This window comes from Colossoma macropomum, unplaced genomic scaffold (genome assembly GCF_904425465.1).
Source record: "Colossoma macropomum unplaced genomic scaffold, Colossoma_macropomum, whole genome shotgun sequence".
Lineage (NCBI taxonomy): Eukaryota > Metazoa > Chordata > Actinopteri > Characiformes > Serrasalmidae > Colossoma > Colossoma macropomum.
Window position 1 is genome coordinate 2,863,132 of NW_023494795.1, and position 22,972 is coordinate 2,886,103.

The 22,972-nt window shown below is 40.4% G+C and overlaps 1 protein-coding gene across 4 annotated transcripts; it reads left to right on the forward strand.

Moving 5' to 3' along the window:
* The first annotated feature begins 945 nt into the window (after nucleotides 1-945).
* angel2 (angel homolog 2 (Drosophila)) lies at nucleotides 946-17,347 on the forward strand. 4 transcript variants are annotated; one of them, XM_036581196.1, is made up of 10 exons: nucleotides 2,400-2,599; nucleotides 2,712-2,827; nucleotides 4,793-5,235; nucleotides 8,605-8,834; nucleotides 9,188-9,257; nucleotides 11,058-11,479; nucleotides 13,283-13,391; nucleotides 13,803-13,839; nucleotides 14,117-14,280; nucleotides 16,868-17,347. In XM_036581196.1, the coding sequence occupies exons 3-10, from the start codon at nucleotides 4,800-4,802 to the stop codon at nucleotides 17,017-17,019; spliced, it is 1,620 nt and encodes a 539-aa protein (XP_036437089.1). In that variant the 5' UTR covers nucleotides 2,400-2,599; nucleotides 2,712-2,827; nucleotides 4,793-4,799; the 3' UTR covers nucleotides 17,020-17,347. The 4 variants fall into 4 exon arrangements, 3 of the variants coding, with proteins under 3 accessions (XP_036437091.1, XP_036437089.1, XP_036437090.1); XM_036581198.1 differs by lacking the exons at nucleotides 2,400-2,599; nucleotides 2,712-2,827 and adding an exon at nucleotides 946-1,119; XR_005007798.1 differs by lacking the exons at nucleotides 14,117-14,280; nucleotides 16,868-17,347 and adding an exon at nucleotides 13,464-13,610 and having other exon boundaries at nucleotides 13,803-13,820.
* Nucleotides 17,348-22,972: the final 5,625 nt, after the last annotated feature.

Genomic DNA, 22,972 nt, shown 5'->3' on the forward strand with positions numbered 1-22,972 from the left:
CACCAGTTTGTACATGTCATATTTATGAAGGTGAAAAATCTGAAAAATATCTGTTTCTCTGATACTTTGTTAGCCCCCTTTTACCCTGTTCTTCAGTGGTCAGGACCCCCATGGACCCTCACAGAGCAGGTACTATTTGGGTGGTGGATCATTCTCAGCACTGCAGTGACACTGACGTGGTGGTGTTGTGTTAGTGTGTGTTGCGCTGGTCTGAGTAGATCAGACACAGCAGTGCTGCTGGAGTTTTTAAGCACCTCACTGTCACTGCTGGACTGAGAATAGTCCACCAACCAAAAATATCCAGCCAACAGCGTCCTGTGGGCAGCGTCCTGTGACCACTGATGAAGGACTAGAGGATGACCAACACAAACTGTGCAGCAGCAGATGAGCTATCGTCTCTGAACTCACATCTACAAGGTGGACTGACAAGGTAATAGAGTGGACAGTGAGCGGACAGTGTTTAAAAACTCCAGCAGCACTGCTGTGTCTGATCCACTCAGACCAGCGCTACACAACTGATAAAATGGACAATGAGTGTAGGAACAAGAAGGTGGTCACAATGTTATGCCTGATCGCTGTATATATATATATATATATTGAAGTAGGGTGACTATTTTGCCTCACAACACCCTGCATGTACGCCTCCACCATGAATGGATTCAAATAAATATATTAATAAGTTGTGTAATAACTCTCTGTAATGGAGCTCTCAGAGGCGTTACACTCCTCAGACGTCTGGTTCCTATCACCACCACTGTAAACAATTCTGGCTCTTTAAATTTCTCTAGAACGAAGCATTTCACACCAAACCGCTCTGAACGGCTTTGTTTACATCTTAGCCGGTATGTAGAGGTTTTGAAAACACTGACTTGTGGAGTTCTCTTTTAATAACCTCAGGTTTTACTCGCTTTTTCACACCCTTAAGCTGAAACCCCTTCACTGAAACGCTTTTTCTGCAGTGCAGCTCGGACCGACCCAAATGTCTGTCTACATCATGCGAACAGTGTGTTGAAGCATTTTGGGAGCAGGTCTGTGGTGTTATGACATCGCAGTCGCACCAGAGGAACCATCTGAGGAAAACCCTCAGAGATAATCACTAATATCTGAGACTCTTGCCAGGTAAGTAACGCTAAACTGTGTTAGCTGTAGAAGAGAGCAGCCTCCAGTGCTGCGGAGCTGCAATACGGTCAAAACTACACTTTGTCGTGTCGTGTTACTCAAGACTTTGTTGTTCTAAAGTCGTAGAAAACCCGTCTGTTAGGCTACAAACAGTGACAAGAGGATTGGAAGTATATAAACAGCATTTTTACACAAAATTAGCCACTTAGCCGGCTCATTCGCCATCACTCGTCTCAACCATAGATATACAGACCTAGATACCGTTTTGGGTCCAGCCAGGCACGTCAACGGCACCGCCATTTTGGGGCGGTCAACATCGCTACTGGACTGCATTCAGTACCATTACAGAGCAGCAGTTTAATAAAGTTACTGTCCAAAATTACACTATTTCAAGAATATTACACTCAGAAAGGGGGACAGGATTATATAACGGAGGGAACGCAGTGATCCACACTCATGTCTGTGTGATGCGTATTGTTTGTGTGATGTTTATGTAGATATGGCTGTGTGGTTAATGAGGCACAGATAACCTGTTGATGTGATTGTTTTTCCTCTGGTTTTATATTCAGCTTATTTCATTTAATAGTCTATTCAGGGGATCTAAACTTTATATAGTAGTTATTTGTTTACAACGATGGTTAAAGCTTGTAGTTATAGCATTCCTTAATCCGTGTAGATACTCATAATAGATTAACATTAACCTTCGTACATGAACCTGAAGTTGGCTCCTTATTTGCCAGTTTCTTGTTTGACCTTTCCCGTTCCACCTTAAATGGTGCAGCTTCAGGCACCAAAAAGTGACTAAGTGACTCGAACAAGAAGCTGGCGAATAGGAAGCCAATTTTAGCTTCGTCCTTCGTACTGTGTTTTGGGGGTTTATTTTATTTTTATGAATTAAGATTAGAAGTGATTCACACATTGATGGATTTGCTGATGTGTCTGATTGTGTTTCTCATGCTAAACTCTGTTTTGAGCGTCAGGTGCAGACTGAATACTGTCCTGCTGGTCCGGACGGCCAATCATCATGATCAGTTATTAAAGAAATAAAAGCTACCGAGAGCAGATCCGTGCAGCCTGGATTAATCTGTGTCTGAGGATTATAACAAAACAGATTTGGTGAAAATCGGTTGAGTAGTAAGGAATTTGCGGCTGATTTAATCCTGAGGCTCTTCGTCTCTCAATACTAGTGAATTAGTTCACAAGCAGGTCTTGACCGCTCCAACATGGCGGATTCGCTTCTCCGTAATGACGCCAAATCTGAGCGCCTCTTCGCTGTTTTGGTTTTACTAGCTAGCCAGCCAGCTAACGCTAGCTCAGGTCCCAGTTGTTCATCAGGACTGCGCTTAATCCGTTGCATTTGAAGACTGTCTCAGTAGGATTAAGCTTAAATGATGGGATCATTCGCTGCTTTTTGAGGAAGACTTATTTCTATGTTTTGACAGCCGAACACAAACTATGCCGCTCCAGTTGCAGCCGCGAAGTAAGCTCTGCTGTGTTAGCATGGAAGCTAACGTGCCTCCATTCACCCTTCTCCTTTAATTGTGTGTTTAATTGTGCTTAATTTAGCCTAATATGAGTTGTCTTCTCTTTAGTTCGTCCTTTCACCACGCTGTAAGCGCTACTCACATTGCTTGACCTACGTGTGACCAGTTCTGTAGGAGCAGCTGCCACCACCAGAATTAACTGAGCCACCGATATGACCTCTTAGGTTTGTGTCCAGACTGTTTAAAATACGTTTACACTGCATTAGAACTGTGGACGTGGTCTCTTTAGCCATGGTCCAGTCAGACAGGTCTGATTTGGTAGATTGGGTTGCGTTTTACTGGAGGATGAGAGAGAGAGAGAGAGAGAGAGAGACTCTCTGTACATGAGAGAAACTTTGGGTGCTGCATCAAATGTTTACTAGTACAAATTTTCAACCTTTCAGTCAAGTAAAACTGAAAGTATGCAGCCAAAAATGTGCACTATATGGCCAAAAGTAGGTGGACGCCTGCCCATCACACCTATATGACCTTGCTCCCCTTATAGGGCTTAAACAGCCCGGACTTTTCTGGGAAGGCTTTCTACAACACTTTATAGTGTTTCTTTGTGAATTTGTGCTCAAAGAGTTCAAAGAGCATTTGTGAGGTCTGGCACTGACCTCACACGAGGTCACACCTGGCACAGTCCACTGCTGACGCAAAGTTGGAAGCATGTCGCTGTTGCCGGATCGAAACCTCGTGTCTCCAGAATGGTAACTTTACAGGAGAAGGAAAAAACACACTCTACTTTTAATGTAAGTCAATGGAACCAGACGTTTTTCCAGGTCATTTTAGGTCCGTTCATCATGAAATTTACACACAGTGTAAAGGGAAACAGGCATTTTCAAATTATGTTAAAAACAAAAATGGAGATGCGAGGTTTTGTTCCAACAGCAGCGATATAATTGTGTACATTATCTCTATATGCTGTAGCATTAACATCACCCTTCACTGGAACTTTACTGTTGGCACTGTGCATTCTGGTAAAAAAGTGTTCTCCTGGATAGGCGATTTTTACCTGCTCAGTGGCCACGTACTGCAAGTTTGTGTGGTCTGCTGCTTTGTGGCTGAGCTGTTGTTGCTCCTAGGCGCTTCCATTTCACCATAATAGCACTTACAGTTGACTGGGGCAGATCTAGCAGGGCAGAAATTTCACAAACTGACTGGTGGTAAAGGTGGCATCCAATCACAGTGCCATTTTGAGTATCAAAACAGTATGAGCCATTCTGCTGCCAGTGTTAGTCTATGGAGATACAGCTTTGTGCTTGATTTTATACACCTGTGTGGCTGAAACACCTGTGCTCAATAAGTAGGAGGGGTGTCTACAGTCTTTCGGCCATGTAGCGCATCTTAATTTAAACTCAAATGAATTGAAGTAAAAAAGTAAATGTTTTAACAGATAAGATGCTCATTGTTGCCACTAGTCCTCAGACAAATATGAACCATCATAATTTTTTTTTCAGTGCAGAATTTGGTCGGGTGTTTTAATAAAAACAATATATTAAAATGTGCAGCATCTTAACTGATTGGCATGAGAAAAGAAACAAAATCTCCTGGTCATTGAAATCTGTACTGTGTACTTTGAAGGTATAAATGAAAACATAGGTAATGAGTAAAAAGGATTTTTTTTTTTTGAAAATAATTGACTAATCAATTTCAGTAATATCTAAGTAAAGTACAAATCTTCAGATGTAATACTTAAGTACAGTCCTCAATAATTTTCCACCTCTGGTAGTAATTTTGTGATATTGGTGACCTAGAGGATGGCAGTGATTCCTAATTTCATTCCCCGCACCAGTCATTTGACAATAAATGTGAGAATAGTGAAAATATTTGGTGCCTATGGAATCGCTGACTGGCCAAAACTTTTCGTCCTCTCTTGTAGCTTCTCTCAGTTTAAAAAAGAAAAAACAGTAAAATATTTACTTCTTTTACTGCTTAGCAACCTAAATTTGTGGCTGTAATGTGCAGCTTTGATTTAAATAATAGAAGTTAGTCGTGAACGTTACCCCATTGGTAATAGGCTCTGTTTCACTTCCTATATTCTCTATAACATGTCGCTCTATGTATCGTAATGGTGTTGATGTTAACCCAGTAGGCAAAGTGCTTGGTGCTTGCTGAGATTCTTCTCTTTCTCTTTTTCTTTTTCGCAGTCGATCCATGTTAGTCCGTCCCCTGAGCGCAGTGGGCTCTGCTCAGACTGTTGTTAGTCTATGGAGACTCTGGCATCAGCCCAGGTGTTCATGGTTGGTCAGTCACTCATGCCAGCGACAGCTCCAGTGCCACACCACCAGTAAAAAACACTCCACCTATAGCTGGAACGAGTGGAGGCGTCCCGGAGTATTACCCAACGCCGCTCCCCGAGGGGGTTTTCATCTCTCTGCTGGGCGAATGGACCGCTCTGATAAAGAACCTCCTCTTAAAAGGAGGAAAAGCGCTGAGGATAAGGGCACAGGTGAACAGGTGAAGTTGCAGCACAGCTCTAAGCGCTCAGCTCAGAGAGAACATAGGGAGGCGAGTCCGTCATGGCTGAGGAACGTCATCGGTGTACCACTCACTCCTGGGAAATTCCCACCAAGCCCTGAGAGTAAAGCAGGTGCAGTGATTTTAGAACAACACTTGTTCAGACTCTGAGTTGCCGGTTTGTTAGGTACACTTGCCTTATACCTGCACTCATTGGCTGTTTTATCAAGTGTACCTGCCCACATAGGTGTCCTTTGTAGTAGTACAGTTACTGACTGTTGGTTGTCTGTTGATGAACTGTTTGTCAGTAACTGTCTATCCTGTCCCACAATGGAAACGGATCACCATAGGACCACCACTGACCAAATATTTGGGTTGATTGGACCATTTTCAGTACAACTGTGACACCTGTAGAGTAGTGGCATGTTAGTGTGTGTTGCGCTGGTACTGGTGTTTTTAATAAGGACGTATCAGAATTTTCAAATATTCAGAGACTCATGAAAATTAAAAAAAAAATTTTTTCATTGCAATTTACCTTCTCTAACATTATACATTCTCATATTGAGGAAAACATTAGATGTCTGAACTCTGTGTTACACCAGTGGGCAGTCAAGAGCCTGTGCCTTATGTTTTGGCCAGTGCTTCTTATCTATTCAGTCCAGGGGTCGCAACCCAAATGTTAAGAAGAGCCATTTTGTCGTTTTAACAAAAATCAAACCACTAAAAAATATATTATAAACGAAAACACAGACTTACTTTGCTCTGCTTTAAACTTTAGCTCAGCTATAGCTGCTTTTCTCGCATCTCCAGCAGGAAACTTTTTCTCAAAAGTGGAACAGTTTCTTGTAAAATGTCTCTCAGCGTTCGACTTCTTACGAGGCTGAAGTCGTTTCTCATTCACCAGCTTCCTGATTAAATTGCCCCATTCTACCTTAAATGAATGTAACTGCTGCGCCATTTAAGGTGGATCGGGACAATTGAAATGAGAAGCTGGCAAACGAGACGCTGACTTCAGCTTCATGACTTTTAAGTGTTTGACAGTTTCTTGTTGCAGATTAAACGTTTTAGGAAACCAGCTGGAGTGATTATAAATGCAAATAAGTCCGTTTGCCTCCAAATTATCAATGTTGGTCTTAAATCTTTCTCTTTGGCTATTTGTTAGCTACTAGCTAGGCAAAATTGTCGCTGCTTTGGTGACCAGCAGTCTGCTCGCCAGCCTTCAGGGTTAAAGGGTGAATTAGCAGTTCTACATTAACTCCTGATGCACCTCCTGAGTTTTAACTGTTTATTGTTTTAACCATTTATTGTTAAACTGTGTTGAACAATCAGCAGAGCTTTATTTTACTATAAAGGAGGATTATTTTATTTTTACCTACAAATCTGATTCTGCTGTGGAGCCACAACAGGACAGTAAAAGACTGGAGAAAAAGCGCTTAGCAGATGGTACAAAGCACAGCTATACCAGCACTGATAAATGTCAAGCTCTCTTATAGATTTACAGAAATAAAACGTTAAATGTCGTGTAGTGAAATGATCAGGTTTGGTATAGCTAAACACCCTGTTTTTGAGTTGAAAGGTATGACGTGAAATACAGTGTGGCCAGGTTAGTAATGTTAGTCAGGGTGAAAACAGACGATTAGCATTTGTCCACCTTAAAGACTTAATCCATTCCCATTTCACCCCTCGCCCCCACCACTCAGCCCTTAGCCCTCTATTTTGCGCGTGCGCATCTAGGGTTAGGCTGTCCCGATTTTAGAGGGGTGGGGCGAAGTGTTGGGGCTACATGACCCTCCAAACAGAGGTTTTTCAGAGACTCCAAACAGAGAGTTATGAGAAAAAAAGATAAAACTGGCAAGATGGAGAACAAGAGACCAAAGAAACCCACAAATGTGAGAATTTTCTCTGTTAAAAAATGATAATAACTATTATATTTTCTCAGTTTAATGTCGCTTCAATATATTTTGGTCTTTTTCTTCATAACAAGCATTAAAAAATCGCTAATAGTATACTAATGTCTCGGTAGCTAGCTAGCTAAATTACCCGTTCCACCTTAAATAGTCCAGCAGGGCTGAATGAAGGTATGTAACTGCTGCTCCATTTAAGGTTGAACGGGAAAATTTGAACAAGAAGCTGGTGAATATCTGACTTCAGCTTCATATCACTGAAGAATTAGGGGTGGGTGATAATAAATAATTGCCCCTTCTTTGAAAGCATATGATGCCCTAAATGTAACTAAAGCCCAGCAGTGAGGAGCTGAACTTTACCCTCCTCTGCTGTCACTGCAGACTGGCAGGGTCGCCTACAGAGCAGCGCTGGTAGCTGTTAATGAAGTGATGCTCTTTTTATTTGAGGGTCCCATTTCAGAGGGAAGATTTCAACCACTACCCTTTAACTCAGTTCCAAGGGGCAACACGCGAAAACAAGGGGTAGGGGTAAAAATAAGAAACGTGACTGGGCCTTAAAGACTAGATTGATATCCCTCTTGAGATAAGCAACATTTCATGTACTGTTAAGGTCTGAGTTTTAATATAATACAGTAATAGAAATACGTTGAGTGTTTTGTCCGCTTGATGCAGCTGGTGTGCAGCAGCCTGTAGTCTTTAAACAACACTTTGTCACTGTTGGGCTGATAATCGTCAGCCAACTAAAACATGCAGTTAAAAATGGTACTGTGGTCAGAAACTGACCACAGGTGAAGGACCAAAGGAATTTCCCCACACTTTGCTAGATTTAACTGAACCGATCAGTTCAAATGATCGCAAATATAACCCGATAATCATTGTGGCATATCGAATTTCACATGGCCATATAACCACATAACACAAACACCAAAGAATCCTACAAATCTCTGGTGTGTAGCCATTTTTCCATTATGGATAAATATCATATAGTCAAAAAGAGAAATGTTTTACATTGATTTGCACTGAAAATCAGTCATATTTTGGTGTTTTCGATGTTTTATTTTTGCAAAAAAATCACAAACAATACTGAGTTGGATTTAAAGTTACTGATTTGATTAAATATCTAAACAATGTTTTTTATGTCTGTTGAAAAGAAGTTTTTTTTTGTTTTTTTTTAATGACTGCCAGCGCCCACTAGCAGTATCACCACAACCCACTGGTGGAAAACCACTGACACACCTTCGAGAGAGGTTTGTCTAACAGAGTGGGCAGTAAGTACCCACAGTATTTTGATAACACTGCAATTCTGCTGTGCCTGATACGCTCACACTAGTGCAACACACACTGACATACCACTACCTTGGCAGTGAATGATCCACCACCCAAATAATACCTGGTCAGTAGTGGTCAAATGGTTGTCCCTCTCTATTGATTGGTAGTGTGCAACAATAGATTAGCTCCAGTCAGTAATTGTAAACCTAAAAAGTGAACCTACAGGGTATATATTATAAAATGGGCACTGATTGTAGGTACAGTGTAGGTGCACCTGATAAACTGTACATAAAAACACTAATACTTAGATTTTTTATTTACCCATACAGAACTGAGGAGACACTGGGAGGACCTCTCTGTTTTCTATGACTGTGAGCCACAGTCGGACGGCAGCTTGTGTGAGAAGACCTTTGACTTTTCTGTGATGTCCTACAATATCCTCTCCCAAGAGCTGCTCCTTAGCAATGCTTACCTTTACAAACACTGTAACCCGCGCATACTGGAGTGGAGACACAGGTTCACCAACATAATCAAAGAGCTGGAACAATACAGTGCAGATGTAAGTCATTTTCCTTTACAGTGTGGTGTGCATGTTGTTTGAATGAGCAGTGAAATGATCATAAGAAATATGACCGTTACCAGGCATCTGACATGAAAGGACATTTTCAGTGGTTTGGCTGGAGGCGTAGAGACAATAGTACTGTACACTGTAAATACAAAGTCTGTACTTATATTAAATTTGCTTAGACTTTGACTTGGCTTACCATCATTTGTTAAGTATGAGTAACGAAACCTCAATTTCGAAAGCAGATTTTGTGTTTTCTGAACAAGACGTTACGTTGCAGCTCTGTGTGCGGTGTGTTTGTGTGGTCGGTGGTTCTCGATTGTGCTGAAATACCTTTGTGTCCGTAGATTATGTGTCTTCAAGAGGTGCAAGAAGATCACTACCAAAGGCAGATCAAGCCCAGGCTGGAGTCTCTAGGTACTTGATATTTCTTGACTACTTAATGATGTTATTGTGTTCTTTAATGGAGAATTCTGCACAAAAATGACTTGCCTTGAATTAGTGTTCACAAGACTTTGACGTTAGGGAAAAAAAATTGCAGTGAAATGTTAGGAACATCATAAATTATGGATTTCAGAATGTTCGTATAATTTTGTGCTTAGCCATGGGTATATAAAATCCACCCTCTAGCAAAATAGCATATTTGACAAATATCAAAATCGTTTTCACTTTGCATTATTTTTATATAATTGATAAAATGCATTAAATAATGTGTGTCGTTGGTTAAATATTTAATATTGAGCAGAATTTAATACGAAGCAAAGTGCTTTGGAGAATGCTTTGAGTAGCTCAGTAGAGGGCACCATTGGTCAAGTTTCAAGAGTTTATACTAAAGTGCAGGCCTTTGCTGCATGCTTAAGTATGTATTTATGTAAAGTGGTGTAGTTCCCCTTCAGAAGATTGGAATCAGCTAATAGAAAAATTATATAACACCTTAATGCTGATAAATGTATAAAATGATTCTATAGTGCAAAACTAGAGGTTTGAAATAATTTCATGCTAATTTATAAGTGATGATAAAGTCACCAAATAAGGCAAATAATAATTATGATGAAAGTTGGAATTGCATTATTACAGTATATTATTTATCATGTATTGACTTCTTATTTTTCCCAACATAACTGAAATGTTAAATATAATATCTAAAAACCAGTTGGTACCTATGTTAGTATTAAAATCTGTCTGTCTGCGCATATATATACGTACACACACCGGTTAGGTATAACATTATGACCACCTCCTTGTTTCTACGCTCATTGTCCATTTTATCAGCTCCACTTACTATATAGGTGCACTTTGTAGTTCTACAGTTACAGACTGTAGTCCATCTGTTTCTCTGATACTTTGTTAGCCCCCTTTTACCCTGTTCTTCAGTGGTCAGGACCCCCATGGACCCTCACAGAGCAGGTACTATTTGGGTGGTGGATCATTCTCAGCACTGCAATAACACTGACGTGGTGGTGGTGTGTTAGTGTGTGTTGTGCTGGTGTGAGTGGATCAGACACAGCAGTGCTGCTGGAGCTTTTAAACACCTCAGTGTCACTGCTGGACTGAGAATAGTCCACCAACCAAAGATATCCAGCCAACAGCGTCCTGTGGGCAGCATCCTGTGACCACTGATGAAGGACTAGAGGATGACCAACACAAACTGTGCAGCAGCAGATGAGCTATCGTCTCTGACTTTACATCTACAAGGTGGACTGACAAGGTAGGAGTGTCTAATAGAGTGGACAGTGAGTGGACACAGTGTTTAAAAACTCCAGCAGCACTGCTGTGTCTGATCCACTCAGACCAGCACAACACAGACTAACACACCACCACCACGTCAGTGTTACTGCAGTGCTGAGAATGACCCACCACCCAAATAGTACCTGCTCTGTGAGGGTCCATGGGGGTCCTGACCACTGAAGAACAGGGTAAAAGGGGGCTAACAAAGTATCAGAGAAACAGATGGACTACAGTCTGTAACTGTAGAACTACAAAGTGCACCTATATAGTAAGTGGAGCTGATAAAATGGACAATGAGCGTAGAAACAAGGAGGTGGTCATAATGTTATGCCTGATCTGTGTATATATAGTGATATAAGTAGTGAATTCACAGTAGTGATTCACATTATTTACTATGCATTCTCTTGCTTTATTATAAATGTGAATTGTGACTTATAATTAAAATAAACAATGTACTTTGTGCCGTTGTCCCCCACCCCCACCCCCCAGGCTACCACTGTGAGTACAAAAGGCGAACAGGCCGAAAGCCTGACGGCTGTGCTGTGGTCTTCAAGCGCAACCGCTTCTCCCTACTGTCCTGTCACACTGTAGAATATTTCCGGCGAGGAATTCCTCTGTTGGACCGAGACAATGTAGGTCTGATCCTTCTTCTCCAGCCTGTGGGGCCCTCGGGCTCGGCCTGTCGCGTCTGCGTGGCCAACACGCACCTGCTGTACAACCCCAGGCGTGGAGACATCAAGCTTGCCCAGCTGGCCATGCTGCTAGCGGAGATTAACCGTGTGGCCCAGCTAGCTGACGGCCGCACCTGTCCTGTGTTGCTGTGTGGGGACTTTAACTCGGTGCCCTGGTCTCCTCTCTACAGCTTCATTAAAGAAAGCCAGCTGGAGTACGTGGGCATGCCCATCGGGAAGGTGAGGAACGCCAGGAGATGCAAGAGGTGATCCCGAAAATCACCGAAAATCCTGAAAGACAGAAAACTATTTATAAGCAGTTCAGCAGGCTGTGGAGCTAAAGTATGATTTCCCTGTACAGTCATAACATTGCTGTTGTCCAAATTACAGTCTTGTGCAAAAATTAGGGCACCCCTAGTAACAGTGGTGGACGAAGTACACAAAAGATGTACTTGAGTTAAAGTAGAGAGGTAAAATATTACTCCAGTAAAAGTAGAAGTTCCTCCCTTTAGACCTCCACTTGAGTAGAAGTACAAAAGTATTTGCCTTCAAATGTACTTAAGTATCAAAAGTGAAAATAGTAAAAGATTAATTATGGCTCTGATGTCCTGTTATCATTTCTGTAACAAGACTCGCTTCATTAACTCAGTTTAGGTGAAAATACTCCAGTGTCTCTCTTGGTAAACCAGTCTTTTAATAGAATGTCATTAATTAGTGACGCTGATGTCTATTAAAATGATCATAAGCACAAAACACTGAAGGCAAACAGTTTCCATCAGGTAGAACTGAGTGGCTCTGAAATCACTTTTTACAAACAAGCAAAGTTTCAGTTTAAGATTTATTTGTAACTTAGTTACAAGTTTAAGTTTAATAAAAACTTTAAACTCAGATTCACAAATGAGTTTCCTTTACTAAACTGCATCTGTAGGTCTCTGTTCATAAACATAAACTAGCCAAAACTAATTTACTATAAAATGAAACAGTGTTTGTATAATTTCAGAAAAAAGACACGTCAGTCACAACTGCATATGTGTACATATTTCTATACTGTGGTCTATTTTCCCACAGAGCCATATGTTATATCTGTTCACTAATTCTTTGATGTGTGATTGTCAGTCAGTGTTTGCATGAACCCCGCCCTGCTTTACCTGTTAAAGTGACCTAAGTATAGTGTGGATATGCTTGCAGTGGGTCGGTATGTCCAACAGGTCAAAACAAGCTCAAAACAAAGTGACCGCTGTGCCCTGATTGGTGTTTTTGCTTCGCGCTTCTTTCGTTTTGACATGTTATGTTTTTATACACACATAAACCAAAAGGAACGACAGATTTCTCATAATGTAGTGGAGTAAAAAGTGAGATATTAGACTTTGAAATGTAGTGGAGTGAAAGTAAAAAGTTGCCCAAAATGGAAAAACTTCAGTAAAGTACAGATACAGGAAAAAACTACTTAAGTACAGTAACGAATTACATTTACTTTATTACTGTCCACCACTGCCTAGTAATGACATGTTTTGATGTGACAAGTTAACACATCCTTTAAAGAGAACACACCTCTGCACATTTAGTACACAATTACTGTTTATTAGCTGATTTTAACATATTGGGGGAAAAATATAAAACAAAATTATTAATAAAAAAATTAAACTCAAAGAAAGTAAATAAAAACTATGCTCTAAAACTAATTAGCAGAAAAACAAGTACTTTATAACAATACTTAAGTATTGTACACAGCACATGTCTGAAAAAATGTTTAAAATAGAGGATTTCTAGTATAATATCTATCCAAAAACCTGTTCATCTTATATTAATGGTAGGTCACGTGACTTCTGTTATCACATGAATTTCTTACTACAGAATTGGATCATATTTGTTATTTTTCTCCTGTATCCATCTCTCTTTTTCTGCTTGATACCAGTACTGGGTATCTCTAGTCCTGTACACTGGTGATGAATTTTTATGATACCTCTCAGCCCTTGTTGACATTTTCCCTTCTTTTTCTTCCATTTCCCAGCTTTTGACTCTCTCTTGCTCTTCCTGTTCTAGGTGTCAGGACAAGAAGAAAGCTCTAGAGGGCAGCGTATCCTCACTGCACCCATTTGGCCCCCAAGCCTTGGCATCTCTCAACAGTGCCAGTATGAACACCAGCCTAAAGGTGATCATTAGTATCGTCTGATTCTGTAACAAGTTGCTAAAGCACCAAACCTAAAAACCGTTGAATGTCCAGGTAAATTAGGGGCAGTCGTGGGCTGGAGGTTAGGGAACCGGTTTGATCCTCTGAGCTGATAGTCTGTGACTGAGGTGCCCTTGAGCAAGACACCCAACCCCCAACTGCTCCCCCAGGCACTGCGGATAGGGCTGCCCACCACTCCGGGCAAGTGTGTTCACTGCCCCTAGTGTGTGTGTTTACTAGTGTGTGTGTGTGGTGTTTCACTGCATGGATGGGTTGAAGGCGGTGGTGAAATTTCCCCGTTATGGGACTAATACGGGTCATTTAATCTTAATCTTAAAATAATGCGTCAAAATAATATACTAACTTGCACTTTTTTCTGCCTCCCCTACACAGACGCTCAGACGAAGGAGCAAGAAGCTTCGTTAAACGGGTAAATCCAAGTTCTGTTGAAGTGTGAAGTTCACAGTATTGTTGGTTTTGAAGAATCACTTAGGATTTGGAGTTTATCCCCTCTTCACGTCAGCCTTTGTTGAAACTGACTTAATAGTGCAGCTTCTGAGTCAGGATAATATGAATGGACTGCTCACAGTGCCTCGTGCCAAGTCTGACTCCTGACTCCTTTTAGCCGAAGGCTGCTTTCTTCACAGTGGTGACGTTGCCTCCAGTACAGACACTGAGAATGACTTGTTCTCTTTGCTGTTTTCTAGTGTGGACAAAGCCAGAATTGAGCACGGTCTGAAGCTCACATCAGCGTACGCACACAAATTAAAAGGGAGCAGGCAGCCTGAAATCACCACCTGCCATTCACGGTCGGCCATTACCGTCGATTATATCTTTTATTCTGCGACTCAGGATGAGTCTGTGAAAACAGGTAAGGGGGTTTTCCGTATAATTACACAACAGTAGAATTGATAGAAAAAGCTTCTGAATACAAATGTTTCCATTTATTTGTTAGTTATAATTATTACTATCATTATTCAATATCGGACAGTATTTGAGGTGGATTAGTTTTACCAGAGGACATTCTGTAACATAATTATAAGGGGTTTGACTGAGTTCATTTGTAGGGCATTAAAAATGTGTGTAATTGATCCAAATTAACACAGATTAGCCACGTTTACATGCAGCCTTATAATCCATTAATAATCCAACTAATAGATCAATCAGAATAGAAAGCGTCCATGTAAACACCTCGGAATAGTCTAGTCCGGTTGAGGCCATTTGGAATACAGTCTCTATCTGACTGATCGAGGTGGGTAATCCTGTAAATAATCCGTTAAATAGAAGAATAATATCCGTGTAAACGCCTGTATCTGATTACATTCCCTATCAGAAAGTTTAAGTCCGTTCTGATCATGTTCGTCGCGTCATAGTGAAAGTTTATACCGTTCAACATGGCGGAGCAGAAACTGGTCTGCAGAGGAGACGAAGTTTATGCTCTGATCTTTAAAAGACGGCGGTGGGACAGACGTCCAGCTTCTGTGTCTGGACATGTGAAGGACGTTTTCCTGAGTCTGACATCATTTTAAAGGAATTGAAAACACAAGCGCTGCTCACTTCTGCTCGTCTCACTCTGACTGGACTCGTGACGTTTGCAGTCCTGGTAACGTCTACACTAAGCGGTTCTCCACACGTGCGTGATTTTGGATCTGATTACTTGTAGTGAGAATGTAAACGGAGGTTTTCCATCAGATTGTTGAGTAGAATGAGAATAAACACCTCAGTCTTCATCTGTAATCGGAATGTATTTAATTAGATTGGCAAAAATCTTTGCATGTAAACACAGACAGTGATAGCAGATTGAAACGGATGGAAAAGCCACAGCCTGAATGTTCATGTTGGTGTTAACCAGCAGTTGCTGTACTCTGTAAAAATAACAACGTGGAGAACGGCTGTGTAGATTTGCAGTTTTTTCAGGTTATGTTTAATAATCTAAATGATTAAACTGAATAAATATTCACTGACAAATGAACGATGGATAGGCTCACTAAAAAATTAGGCATGCAGCCAAGGATGTTGGTGTTCTGGATCCTTTTTGAGAGAATGGTGGCGCAACTACAGTGAAGTACTACATAAAAAGTAAAGATCCGCAAGACAGTGTGAGGAAATCATAAATGGGTGTGCAAAACGATTGGAAGGACGTGATGGACAGCAGCAGTTTTTGAAAGCTAACGAGGTACACTGAGGCAAAGCCAGTCCGACCATGACCCTTATTGTTCATTTTAACATGAACATTATATATCGCAGTCATTCCTTCAAATTTATAGCATTTGGTTATATAATCATGAACATATAGTTGTCAGCACCTCAGTATAAAGAAACTGGCTACTTACAGTATGAATGTTTAATACAGTTTTGGGCTGTTTAGTCTGTGCTCCATGAAACATACAGACAGTTTTTAATATTCCTAAGCATTAATACAGAAGTCGGTTGATATGTGTACTTATATGTGTGCGTATGTCAGATAACAGCTTCGAATGTGGCTCAGCCAAAAGGAATTCTGAGCTAAAAACTGTTTTTATAAATTATATTTTGATGGGTCACTTTAAGAATTTGCCAAAACTTGCGATTCTTATTAATTTAGAATTAATTTAAAAATATCTAATTGCAACTTCTCTGACAGACAGTGTGTCTGCGATTTAAATTACAATTATTTTTTATAAATTTTACTCTGGGCCTTCTATCTATTATTTGAAAACCAGCACATTTACTTTTTTCTGCTTAACATGGTGTGACTGCCCGCTGTGGTTGTGTTGTCAGATTGACAGCACACAGGGTTTAGTTGCATCTGATTGGTTTAAATAATTTATAGGAAGTTCACAAGTTCAGTGTTATTCAGTTTAATTCCCCACTTAAAACGTAACGACATCATTAATAATTTAGGCTATAATAAAAAGCACAACTCTGGCAAATTTACAATTGTCTTCTTTCAAATTGCGTTTCTGATATAGAAACAATACATTTTCAGCTATAATTATCAGTCATTTCTAACAGGACTGATATTACTGAGGCAGCTTCAGGTTCACTGAATTATAGGAGGTCATTCCTTCTGTCAGGACTGTAAGAATTACAGACGTTACAGATCCAGTCTGGATTAGAATTGCGCAGCTCTTCAGTAGTACCTGTCTAGGTGAAACTAATCCAGCTCTAGTACTGATAGTCTAATACTGGCTTAATACTGCATAGAGTTTTATCACTTAGGACTCCAGCTAAATGCATTGATTGGCACACGTTTGTTACCAGATAACGCAGTTTTCTGCTAAGTAAATACCTTTTTGCAAGGCCTAATAGACATTCTGTGCTTGAGGGCTGTCAGGGGAGCTTTAACAGTGGGGGTCCTGTGGCCATGTGACCCTCAGTTCAGCAGCTTTGCTGCAGTGTCTGCTGCAGCACATCCCACTGCAGTGCACATCCACATCTGGCTGCCGGTTACCATGGCGCTGTCTTTTTGCTCCTAGAATGCAGCGTGCCAGCAGAGCGAGGTCTGCAGCTGCTGGCCAGGCTGGCCCTGGTCGGCGAGGCCGAGCTCAGAGAGGTCAACGGCCTGCCCAACGAGCACAACTCCTCCGACCACCTGCCTCTCATCGCCCAATTCCGGCTGCACTCGTGAGCCAAACACATCGTCCCTCTCAATTACACAGTGGAACCTTCTAATTAACATGGTTTACAGCTGAGTGTGATGATGACCGGTTTAACACCTGCAATAAAGTGGACACAGGACGACTGATTAAAAAAAAAAAATGGAGAAAAAAGCGAGATTTGACTCACATTCCTTCTTTTGCATGAGCTGGTGGACTCGTGGATGTTTTTCTGAGACGTTGTGTCGAGTCGTCTCCTCTTGTCCGTTTTCCCCTGTGACATTTGAAGCATGATGGTGCTGGACTTTCTCCTTCATTGGAACTCAAAGAAAATGTGCAGTGCACAGTGAACTGTGTTAGAGTTAATCAGTGTACTTTTTATGCATTTTTTATTTTATTTGAATTAATGAATTAATTAATGTGTGGCAGCAGGTTTCTCATTTGGAAGCCTTGTGTTTATATGTGCATTTATACTGCAGTTTTTGGATCATCATTTATCATAGATTTGAAAAAAAGGATTGAAGTTTTAAAGACTACAATAAATGTAAAATATTCGTAAATATTTCATCCTCTTATTTCCAGGGTATATTCCATGACCAAATCGTAAAGCAAATTATTCAGTAACTGCATGAAATTAATGTAAATTTTTATTTTATTTTATTTATTTTTTTGTAAAAGCTCCCATCAGATTAACAGAAAATGTGTTTTATGATACACATATTGCTCTATGCTTACAATTTACTGCTGAAAGCCAAAAATCTTAGACGCTCTTTGTATTTTTTTATAAAAATAATGTTTACAGAGCAGATCACTGAAGAGACGCCATCTGTTTATAGTTTATAGCCCAGATTTGTGGAAAAATGGGTCGACTTTCAGTAGAAAAAAAAAACTGAGTTCAGCTTCTTTTATTATAAGGGTTTAAAATGACATCACCATCTATTTGACTGGAAAGAAGACAGTTACAGCCTCATACGACCCCCACCTTTAGAATGTAGCTTATGAAATATGAAAGTTATGAAGAATATGACAAAGTGCGTTTTGGAACCACTGGTGGTCTCAAGGAGTCGAAAAGGTTAATGTGACATCGGAAATGATGGAATTGTGTTTACATTCAAACACTGCACTAACCAATGAGAAATGAATTGAATAGTGCATTGTAAGCTGGATACAAATACAGTACATAGAAATAGAAGTCTTTTTAGGCCCAGTCCCATTTCTTATTTTTACCCCTACCCCTTGTTTTCGAGTGTCACCCTAACCCCTTAGAACTGAGTTACAGGGTAGTGGTTGAAATCTTCCCTCTGAAATGAGACTGGACTATTTAAGGTGGAACGAAACATTTTGCCAGCTAGCTACTGAGGCATTAGCATATTACTATTTTTTTTTTTATGCTTGTTAGGAAGAAAAGGACCATAATTCATTGAAACAACATCAAACTAAGATAATATGATGGTTATAGTAATTTTTTAATGGAGAAAATTCTCACATTTATAGGTTTCTTTGGTCTCTTGTTCAGCCGTCTTGCTGGTTTTTGTTTTTTTCTCATAACTCTCTGTTTGGAGTCTCTGAAAAACCTCCGTTTGGAGGGTCATGTAGCTCCAACACTTCACCCTACCCCTCTATCTCAACAAGAATCGGGACACCCTACCCCTAAACGTGAACGCGCAAAACAGAGGGGTAGGGCTGAGTGGTAGGGGCGAGGAGTGAAATGGGACTGGGCCTAAGATTGGCTAAACAATTAAAACAGTAAATGGCAATGTCAACACTTGTCATTTGGTGAAACTACACCACTTGGAACACTTAACCTATTTTTATTAAACAGGTCAATGTTCTGCTAACAGTACTGATGATATGCTCATTAAAGCCAACCATGACATAATTTATCACGATAACGATATGATACGGTCGTATAACCCAGCCTGGCTTTTTTGCTGTTTCAGCAGAGGAAAATTAATGGAACGTGAAACTTTTTCACTTCTGTTTTCTGGCTGTCCTTAAATCAAACTCTCTGGTGCAGTTCAGATGGATTTACTGGTCTTGTCTCAAGATGGCAAGAGGAAAAAATCTCAGTGATTCTGAAAGAAGATTCATCATTGATTATATATGTATAGCAAGAGCTTCAGTCACAAGGACTGCACAACAAAGTGACCTCTGCATTCTATAAGGCAGACATCAGTAAACAGGGCTGGAAGTTGTGGTCAAATGTACACATTGTCCTTGATGCACGTGTGCTAGTGTGATACGTGGTGGAAAAAAAATGCAACTGTTCCACAACTGGCTGAGAATACAGGACATAATCGGACTCTCGTCCGTCTGTGACTACATGGAGGGGGATGTTGGTGGTGTTGCAGTGCATAAACCCCTCATTAATGACAAGTTTCCACTTGGTACATTTCAAGTCAAATGAATTGTATAAATCTGTAATTATCAACAGTTCAGACTTGGTTTAGTGTCTCTTCTTATATTCACATTAATTAGAACATGAAAGGCAAAAGTTGATCCTAGACCAGCTCTCTTTATCTGAAGTTAGGCATGATGAAAGGTTGTGTCTGTATGAGCACATTAGTAAACACATCTATGCTTTAGCTTGAGAAATGGAAGTCGCCACCTCTCGACAGGTAATTTTTCCCGTCTGCTCACCAAGCGCTTTGTATTCAGGAGTTACACACCTGTCCACAAAGTCTCTGCCGAACTGTTTCTTATTTATGCAAGAAGTGCCACTTTCTAGGAAAAGTTCTGGAGACTCATTCGGATTCTTCTCATGCTTACTATATTCTGCAGCTGGTTTAGGGTCACAGCTGTGTCGAGGATGCATGAGCACCTCTTGCCAGCATTTTGATCTTAGATGTGTGGCTTTATGTACCAAAAACAGTCATATTTAATTTTTACATGACCACTTTTATCCCTTGGAATTTCATCAGGCTGTGAAAATATTTTTATCAATCATTTTCAGAATGAAAATCCAGCGAACAGACATACATGAAGACGCACAGTTAACAATATCAATCAGACAAGGTCCTGTCCCGAACTTTTTAAAGGAGTCAACTGCAGCAGATTAGGCGACCTCAGTGTCGGCCTTTGCACGATTCAGTCTGGCAGTTGCTGCTCCAGCACCATGATATCCATAAAATAGAGAAGGAATGTAGATCTTAAGTGCAGAATAGGTTCTACACAAAATTTCAAATTTTCTTTCTTCACTGCAGTCAGAGAAGCCATTACTACAACCCCATTTCCAAAAAAGTTGGGACGCTGTGCAGAATGTAAATAAAAATAGAATACAATGATGTGCAAATCATGTAAACCATATTTTTAAAGGAAAATATTACAAAGACATTTCAGATGTTGAACCATTTTATGGTTTGCACATTTTGAATTTGATGCCAACAACACGTTCCAAAAATGTTGGGACGGGGGCCTGTTTACCACTGTGCTTCATCACCTCTTCTTTTAACAACACTCTGTAAGTGTTTGGGAACTGAGGAGACACTGCTGTAGTTTAGAAAGTGAAATGTTCTCCTGTTCTTGTTTGACATAAGATTTCAGCTGCTCAACAGTTCAGGGTCTCCTTTGTCGTATTTTTAATTTCATCATGTGCCAAGTGTTTTCAGTGGTGACAGGTCTGGACTGCAGGCAGGTCAGTTTAGCACCCGGACTCTTTTAATACAGAGCAATGCTGCTGTAATACATGCAGAATGTGGTTTGACATCGTCTTGCTGAAATAATCAAGGCCTTCCCTGAAAAAGACGTTGTCTGGATGGCAGCATATGTTGCCAAAACATGTATATATCGTTCAGCATTAATGGTGCCTTCACAGATGTGCACGTCACCCATGCCATGTGCACTAATGCCCCCTATACCATCATGAATACTGGCTTTTGAACTGTGCACTGATAACAAGCTGAGTGGTCTTTTCCAAAAAGAATTTCAAATGTTGATTCATCAGACCACAGGACACTTTTCCACTTCCCCTCAGTCCATTTTAAATGAGCTCAGGCCCAGAGAAGGTGGCACTGGATCCTGTTTATATTTGGTTTCTTCTTTGCATTTTAGAGTTTTAACTTACATTTGTGGATGCAGTGATGAACTGTTTTCACAGACAGTGGTGTTTGAGACCATGCAGTGATTTCCACTACAGAATCATGTCTGTTTTTAATGCAGTGCTGTCTGAGGGCCCAAAGATCATGGCTAATACTGTTTTTGGTCTTGTCCCTTACATACAGAGATTTCTCCAGATTCTCTGAATCTTTTAATGATCTTATGTACCGTAGATGATGAAAAGCAGAAGTTCTTTGCTATTTTACATTGATAAACACTTCACAGAGTGGTGAACCCCTCCTTATCTTTACGTCTGAAAGACTCCGCCTCTCTGAGATGCTCTTTTTATACCCAATCATGTTACTGACCTGTTGCCAATTAACCACCAGGTGTTTTAGCATTACACAACTTTACCAGCCTTTTGTCGTCCATGTCCCAACTTTTTTGGAACGTGTTGTTGGCATCAAATTCAAAATGGGCAAATATTAAAAAAAAAAACAAACAAACAATAAAATTTCTCTGTTTATGTTTCTCTGTTACTGTTGTCAGTGAAATATAGGGTTTAAATGATTTGCACATCATTGCATTTTGTTTTTATTTATATTTTGCACAGTGTCCCGACTTTTTTGGAAATGGGTTTGTATTTTCTTTTGACTGGGTTCCTCAAACAGGCTGTTTTTGTTACTGTGCTTTTAATACTTATATATTTAAATGATCTCTGTTCTGAATGGTTGCCGTGTTACGCCTCATTCAAAAAGCAGGGCTGAAACACTCCTTATAACATTAACGTGGCTGAATAGCTAGATATATTTAAACGTCGTATGCAAAAGTTTGTGCACGTCTAGTCAGTGACATATTTTGTTGATTTTCTAAGTGAAAGTGTTATAAGTGTATAAATGCGTTGGTTTTTGTCACGTCTCAAAACCCAACAAATTCAATATGCAGCTTAGTTTCCATATTTACACTCTCAGAAATAAAGGTGCTAAACTGTCTCTGGGTCAGTTCCCCTCTTGTCACTCGGTGGAACCCTCAAGGCTCCATCTCAGCACCTTTAGTCAGGGAACATAACTGAACCATAATTCACTGAAATGATATGTTCTAAGCTGTACTGACTCCACACACCCCGTCTCGTCTCCAGGCTTTTATTTTACTGTTCTGTTTTAAAACATTCGGTTATGAAAAGGTACAAATACGAACTTTTCACCTGGAAACACTTATTTAAGGTTCACAATCAGACCTTAAAACCACTGTTGGAGCTTTGAGGGAACATTTACACTGTTTGTACCTTGATGAATGAGAAACATACCTGAACAGAACCTTCATTTCTAACTGAGTAGATGTGCATCCAAACCATTGTACAGGGAAAACTGTCCCCCAGAACTTCAGTCAAGCTTGAGACAGACCTCCAGCACGTTGGGTACTTGAGCAGCAAAGTTATAAAACACTCCAGTGTCCTTGTGTTTGTTCTCGTTTGACAGGCAGTGTCAGTTTAGAGGCACAACTCTGGCTGTGATGCTTATCCAGCCATGAGCTGTCAATGGTAAAACTCTGCCATTCTGAAGAACCTTCACCACCGTCTGTCTCATCACATCTGCTCTCACGTCCACCTTTATTACGTCAGTGCTTTCGGCTCTTTGTGCTTCTGCCAGGACGCCGCTTACTGCACTTCATCCTGAGCCGCTCACATAATCCCTGCCAGCCCGCCTGCGCGCATCAAAGGTACTTTACAGCTCAAAATGGGACTGAAGGCGAAGGAGAGCTTTTCCTGACAACTGTTTTTTCTTTTTCCCCCTTATACTCGCTCAAGACTAGTGTTTTGGGTGATGAGAGCTTCTTAGCTGACTATTTCATATATGTATTTTTCTCTGAACATGGGACAGAGGTTGGTGTTCCATCACTCCTTCTGTAGATGAGATGAAAAATGAGCGATTAATTTTTCGTAAATCCCTG

What these genes read in the sequence shown, in the direction of transcription:
- angel2 (XM_036581198.1), top strand. Translation starts at nt 4,800, where the DNA reads ATGTTAGTCCGTCCCCTGAGCGCAGTGGGCTCTGCTCAGACTGTTGTT. An exon ending in TGGAACAATACAGTGCAGAT is followed by an intron (nt 8,835 to 9,187) that starts GTAAGTCATTTT and finishes TTGTGTCCGTAG; the next exon opens with ATTATGTGTCTTCAAGAGGT. An exon ending in GGATGAGTCTGTGAAAACAG is followed by an intron (nt 14,281 to 16,867) that starts GTAAGGGGGTTT and finishes TTTTGCTCCTAG; the next exon opens with AATGCAGCGTGCCAGCAGAG.